The sequence below is a fragment of the Varanus komodoensis genome, unplaced genomic scaffold (assembly GCF_004798865.1).
Source record: "Varanus komodoensis strain SLA01 unplaced genomic scaffold, ASM479886v1 scaffold5, whole genome shotgun sequence".
Classification (NCBI taxonomy): Eukaryota; Metazoa; Chordata; class Lepidosauria; order Squamata; family Varanidae; genus Varanus; species Varanus komodoensis.
Window position 1 is genome coordinate 44,194,092 of NW_025336087.1, and position 7,187 is coordinate 44,201,278.

General features: G+C 45.2%; 1 protein-coding gene across 1 annotated transcript in view; it reads left to right on the forward strand.

The window, feature by feature from the left end:
- Nucleotides 1-561: 561 nt before the first annotated feature.
- Nucleotides 562-7,187, forward strand: part of FRMD3 (FERM domain containing 3) — a 126,922-nt gene continuing 120,296 nt past the window's right edge. The window contains exon 1 of the mRNA XM_044446819.1: nt 562-845. Within this exon, the coding sequence (XP_044302754.1) occupies nt 696-845 (150 nt within the window). The 5' untranslated portion in view covers nt 562-695. The remainder of the gene's footprint in view (nt 846-7,187) is intronic.

A 7,187-nucleotide genomic window follows, 5' to 3' on the forward strand; every position in this document is an offset into this window, starting at 1 on the left:
GAAATGGTGCAAAGGATGAAATGCAAAAACGGACGGGAGGGGGAGAGATGGAAAGGGGTGAAGGAAATAATCCGAGGTTGGGGGAAGGAATGGCAAGTGCAGGGCAGGGAGGGGGTTAAAGAAGGAAGGAAAAGGAACCGGGAAATGAAGGCGGAGAGCGCGAAAGGAAGCGAGGGAAAGGACCCGGGAAAGAAGGGAAAGGCACGCGGGTCTCAGGAGAGAATGGGAGGGAAGCCGCCTGGCTGAGGGCGGGGCACCGGCGGCTGGGAGAGGCGAGGCATCAGAACGGGGCCGGCGGGAGCCCGCGCCCCGAAGGAAGGGGCCCCTGCTCGGCGGCCTGCGCCATCGCCGGCCGCGCGCGTCGGGCGCCCGCGTCGCGGGCGGCCCCCTTCTGGCAGGGACGCGGCGCTGCAGGGAAGGCGAAAGGAGCCGCTCGGGCAGCGAGGAGGAGAGCGCCGGCCGCCGCCGCCCCGCCTCCAGCCCGCCCTCCCTCCGCCCGCCCGCCTCGCACGATGTTCGCCCAGCAACAGCAGCGGGAGCCGCCGCGCCGGGGCTGAGTCGCCTGCCGCCTCGCGAGGCAGGCGCTAGGTCACCGCTTCCCGCGTCCCTTCGCTTCCTTCCTTCTCCCCTCCCGGCGAGGAGGGGCCGAGGCAGCCGGGCTGGTCGTCGGCCCCCCGAGCTCCGGAGCGCTGTGCATGTTCGCTCCCTGCGATTGCGTGAGGCGAGGAGGCAGGAGGACCATGAAAATGATCCGATTCCGGAGCTCGAGCATCAGGTCTTTGAGCCAGGAGATGAAATGCACCATCCGGCTGCTGGACGACTCCGAGATCTCCTGCCACATCCAGGTGCCTCCCTCCGGCTGGGAAGCCATCGGCTCCTCTAGGCGGGGGCCTTTGAACACTCACTTCCCCCTTACCCTTTCTCCCCCTACCCCTGGCAAAAGGGTTTTGCCGTGTGCTTCCCGTTATGCGCGCCCTACGCGTGCGTCGACACCCCGGTTGTGTGTCCGTGACCCCCTTTTCCTGCCCCGTTGTGCCTTGTTGCCCATTGCTCTCCAACACGTACACACGCGCACGCACACCCGCAGGCATCCATACGAGCACGCTCATCGCAGTGGCAAGTTATTTGCAAGCACAGGAAGAAACGGGGCAAGGTGTGTGAGGGGGTCGCGGGAGGGAGAGCCGGTGCAGAGTTGTAGTGTTGTGCTATTGCTGGGCTGCGCTGAATCCCTGGAAAGTTCACATCGAAGAAAGAAGGGCCCTTCCAGATGGCTGGCTGATAGCTAACCGGTGCAGAGTCCCTGTGCATTATTTGTGTGGAATCCAGGTGTCTTCCTTCGAGGAAACCCCGGAGCACAAATTGCAGGACATTGTTGCTGCTGTCAAAAGAGGCTCGTTTGTTTAGGTCAGCCACAGTAATTCAGGGCAATGCTCGGATATGGTTGTGCGAATGGCAAGGTCCTGGTTGGATAGCGCCTGCAATAAAGCTGATGACAAGAGGCACAACTTTCCAGCATCATTCATTAATTGTGTTTTATTTTTTAATATAATGCATTGCCACCTCCTGAATAGAACTGTTGAACCATCTTGCTTGGGAATGGATATTGTGACTCAGGGTGGAGATGGTACCATTCTGTTCCTTAACTGTACCCTTCGTGTGCAGGAGCGCCTGTCTAGTCCTTTGAAAGAACAGGAAATAAAAGTAAACACCATAAGGGTAGACTGAACTATTCTGATCGTGACAGTCATGTCAAGCTAACTGAAAACAGGCTACAAGGTGTACTGTCAGCAGTGGTAGGCTCTTTGCTGCTTTGCTTTTCATCTGTTCTCCAGGACAAAGTATGGTATTACTAGGTAAGGAGGAGGAATTCAAGAGTGGACAGAGCTAGTTGAAGTGGAAGGGGCTATGCAGTGGCTTTCCCACCTCCCTTTTATTAGTATTTGCACTTTAGGGCTAACATACACCATGCAGCCTCTGAATCGGGAATTAGAGCAGTCTCTGGCTGCATCACTCTACTACGCACAGTAATGGCAAAATATTTGTGCTATTTGTGTAGTTTAAACTAAATAATGGGAACTGTCAGCTAATGAAATAATTATACTTGTTTTATGATTTGCCTCTGAACAGCTCTAATGCATAAACATGCCGAAATTTTACACATTACTCTAACCTTAAAATAGGCTTCTTTTTGAGATACCAAAAAGTGTATAATAACTTATGAGTTAACAAAACAAAAGCCAATGCTAGTAGTTAAGAGGAAATAAGTGTGCCATTCATTTTTTCTAACGGTAACACATGATAACTAAAATAGCATGAACAATATATAAATAGCCCAATCATTTAAAACGTATTCTCACCTGTTAATAAACAACAGCTTTGGTTGATTCACTTGCCAGTTAAACAGAGGAAAGCTTTCAGATCTAGTATTAATGTATATTGGATGTAACCTCTGTTGAAAGTGGTTGACAGAATTCATTATTTTTAAATGCCTGACTGTCAATCATGTATAAACAAAGAATAAAATAAAGAATCTATCAACATCTTCTTCCCTCTATTCTGACTGCAAAGAATTTGATCTTGCATGTTGTACTCTTAGCATTTCTCAATGATTTATATTTTGAGGGTTTTGTAGTGGCTTCATGAGATACCAGAATGACTAGATCTGTTCACTATGAAGACTGCTATCCATTTCCTTGAGGGGAAAAAGGTTGGTGCTCCAGTGAACCAAGATACACCATACATAATTGTTTGACTAAGTATGTACTCTTTTTTAACATGCTGCTAACAGTACAAATTGCTTTAACTTTGATCAGAAAACACTTGTTTGATATAAGTGTATTACAGAAATGTTGATCTGAAAGATTTCCAAATGAACTGTACCTGGGAAGAAAGAGGCAGTCTTCTTAAAATATTCCCTGTTAAAGAAAATGATGATAGGTACTTTGGTACTTAAGGTACTTTGGCAGAGTTGGATAGTTAAAGCAGTGTTGACAAGCCTCACCTCTGGAAAAATAATTTGAAAGAAACAGTTGTTTTCTTTATTGATGCAGAAGGCATAAACCACTAAGTGAAGCAATATTTTTAAATCAACTAAATTTTGTTATCATAAGTATATACAAATGTCCAAGATGGGCATTTTAATGATAGGCAATGGAAAGGATTAGACAGCAACTCAGTTTCCTTATGACAGGTTACAAAACTAAAAGCATGTGGGGGTCTTTTAGCATATCAAACAACAGACATTGTTTGTTGTTGTTTCTACTGAAGAAGTTGTCACCAAAACACCTGGCTTGGCCCTTTCTTAGGTACACGGAGATGAGGGGAATGACTGAAGGGAAGGAATATTGCTACATTTCCTCTCCATTGCTTTGTATTCAATGGCATGAGGTCAGGCAGGTGCTGTTCACTCACTGGGCAGTGCAGGCCAGTAGAAAGGGTAGGTTGGTTCAGCTGAAGATTCCCTGGGTAGGTGGGCTGAGCAGAAGTCAGTGAACCCACTCAGCTCCATTCTCAGCCTGGCCAGGTCAGTAGCCACTTCTGTGGGTGGGTGCCCTTTGCACAGACCAAACACTAATTGCTCAGATTGTCAGGAGTTTTGTTGTTCAGGAAGGATCGGCCTTGGCTATTTGATATGTAGGTTGGAGAAAGGGGCCATTGCCTTGGGAAGATAGAGCAGGCCAAGCATTGCACTCATAAGGTACAGTGGCAAATATTGCTTTGTGGGGTCAGTTGGGTCAAATTTTGGTTGGCTTTCGTATCTGGTGTGCCACCCTACTATGCCGGCTATACATAGTGAGTAATGTCTGGATCATGCTCATATTGTTGCATAGTCTAATAAAGGAGACACCAGTCAGCTTTACGTAGGTTTAAATCAGTTTAAAGCACAGTCCTGTGCATGTGTAGACAGAAAAAGTCCTATAATTCTTAGCATTTCCCATCTGACTTTTTGAAGGTCGTTTTTCCAGTCTAAACATACATAGGATTACTCCTTCTCACTGTTCCTTCAGTCAGAACAGTTTAAATTCAAGTGTGTTATTTTTTTGTATCCTGTGTTCAAGGGTATTTCGTATGTTACTTTTTCCTGCGTGAATCAGATGCATTCAGGATTTATCCCTGTGACTATACCTATTAAAAATGCACATAACATTTCCAAAGATATAAGCATGATAAGGGAATGTGTGTGATCTATCAGTCCATCCATCATGTTATTTATGTTTGAGCACAATAGCAGCACATCAGAATTTGGCTTTTGCTTTTTACAAAGTCTTCCAATTCACTCAGCCTCTCAGGACTGGATAAATACAGTCCAAACTTAATTAATTTTTTGTGTGCAGCTGTTGCTATTAAAGCCAAAGGGTTATTTAAACATCTTAGAGTGCAGCCTAATGTCCTTTGTTTCAGATGCATGCTAACATCTGAACTCAATGCATGGCGTGAGAAGCAACAGTAGTAATTTCTGCTGTTGCTGATGACAATTTTCAGTTGTCTAGTTAAAGCATCAAGGAGGGGATGAAAGGAAGCTGGGGTGCAAACAAGTATTGCCCATAAGCCATTGACCCCATTCTGCTCTTCTCCCTTCCACCCCCCCCCCCCCACGATGCCCCTTTTTTGCCCCGCTGAGGCCCAGTTGCATCCTTGGAGAGGCTGCCATTGTGCCTTTTTCTGTACTGGCTGTGATGAAGATGGGGCAAGATTCTGGCCTTTGGAGTTCCAGCTCCGAGGTGACCAGACCTGAAACCTGTGGCTCTGAATAATTCTGTGGCCATTAGGCAGTGTCAGAAGGGCATAGCATAGCTCCCTAAGTTGATTGGGCCTTGCTATTATTGACCTTAGTGAAATCATTTTAGGATAATTTCAGGCATTTTCTGTACAAAGAAAGAAAAGACCTGTACTTTAGGAGTCTCATGTACTCATAACTCCAGCTGCTTCTGTTCCATTTGGGTTGAGTTCTGTTCCTCTAGTGCTGTGTAGCATCTTGGATTAGCATGTGTTCCCTAACAGACTGCCAAGAGAACAATTCCATATGAATATGGAATTTGCCTCAGATTTTGTGGAATGCCAAGCAATAGAGGGGTATCGTCTGGGACAATGTATGTATATCATTGTCAGTGTATTCATAATAGAATGTTGTCGTGATTCTCTCATGGCTTAAAGGAGTGAGTGTGCATGACTGTCTTTCATAATGCCATTTGATAAAGGGAAAAAATAGATTCTGAGGATGCTGGAAATGCTGAAAATTGTAGGACATTTTTCAGTCTAACCATGCACAGGAGTGGACACTAAATTTAGGATTCAAAACCAGGTTTTCATCAGTGTACATTGGCACTGCGTATTAGACTGGTGGCAAATTCATGTTGATTTGCATAAACAGAGAATCTAGGATTTAATGTCCTAGAAACTACAGAGAGGCAGATTTACTGGAAAGCAGACATGAAATGACTAGCTTTCTAGCGAAGGCCAACTCTAGATTATTCCTGTGCATATGCTGCTTAGATTTGTATGATGTAAAATATAGGAAAATATACTTTCACAGTCACAAGCCCAAAACCAAAAGCAACAGCTGGAGACATTATATTATAATATTATTAATAATAATATTAGTTATAATATAATAGTATTATAACTACATAGCCTTCTTGTGTTGAAATACCTTGAACTACCCTGGCTGCTTTCAGGTGTCCTTAGAAGTATCAGTAGTAGTCCAGCCAGGGGACACTTGCCAGCAGGTTCAGCAAACAGATTTCTTCAACATTTTGACTTGCCACTTCCAGCCAGAAGCACTAGAAAGGGACCCCTTCCAAATCATCCGTGTGCTGCATTCCACAATTTAAGTGTTTTATACTAATTGTTGCAGCCAAATAAATTCTTATTTGTAGTGTGTATGAATACTAATGTCAAAAATGAACAATGTGTCAAAATACCCTCTCTTGAACTATTAGCTTATTGCATCAAAACATGAAAAATAACCGAAATGATATGCTTGTTTATGTGGGATTTTGTTTTTGGAAAGCAGCAGCAGTCTTCCCCTTTTCTCTCTACAAATGCTATAGAGTTCTTGTTAAGCTAACATTCACATTGGAATGTTAATGTTTTTTGGAAACCAGATTTCATCCAGAAGAGAAGTGGTGCCCAGTCCTGGTGATAAGGACTGCCTTTGTGGAATTATTGAGTGGGCTGAGGAATGTCACCAGTGAATCATGCAGTTACAGATTCTACCCTGTTCATTAACAGGCAGTGGGAGCGTCATATAGGTCATCATGTAGATTGGGCTTAGGTTTTAATCCAAAAGTCAAAGGAGTATGTTGCTTTTTCACCAGCAGCCCTGATGGTCTGAAATTGTGGTGAACTGGGCAGGCAACACTGAAAGTGTCAGGATCCAGGGCCAGGATTTAACTCATCTCTCTGACTGCATCCTTTGATGGTTTTTGGTTTATATCTTAAGTGCCTTTGCAGCAGTTGCATACAACAGAAAGAGAAACAAGCAGAATGAGAAATAACTTAAAATTATAATGGGCACAGTCTGTTACATGCTGATGCTTTGTCAGAGATGATTGACCTGCCTGATAAAAAAACACAGAGCTAAAAGGATTGAAGTGATGGTTTAAAGGGCAGTAGGAACAGTGGTAGCTTAAAGCTATAGAAGAGTCTTGATCCTTTCCTTTAGTCTAATTGGCAGGTAGAGATCTAATGATGCTAGATAGGGAAGGGAGGCTGACAGCCACACAACACGGCTTCCGCAAAAACAGGTCCTGCCAGACAAACCTTGTGGAATTCTATGACAAGGTTTTGCGGTGGCTAGATGGAGGGGATGCAGTGGATGTGGTATACCTGGATTTCAGCAAGGCCTTTGACAAAGTGCCCCACGATATCCTGGTGGAGAAACTGAGGAGTTTTGGGATACACCAAAGCACTGTCCGGTGGATTAGGGCATGGTTGACTGACCGAAAGCAGAGGGTAACCAGTAGTGGGGAATCATCGAGATGGCAGCCAGTGACAAGTGGGGTCCCCCAGGGCTCTGTCCTGGGGCCGATCCTGTTTAATCTTTTCATTAATGACATGGAAGAAGGGGTGAACAGTCTGCTGATCAAATTCGCAGACGACACTAAAACTGGAGCAGTGGCCACAACTGAGGAGCAGGTATCCAGATCCAAAAGATCTGGACAGACTATGGAAGTGGGCAGGAGACA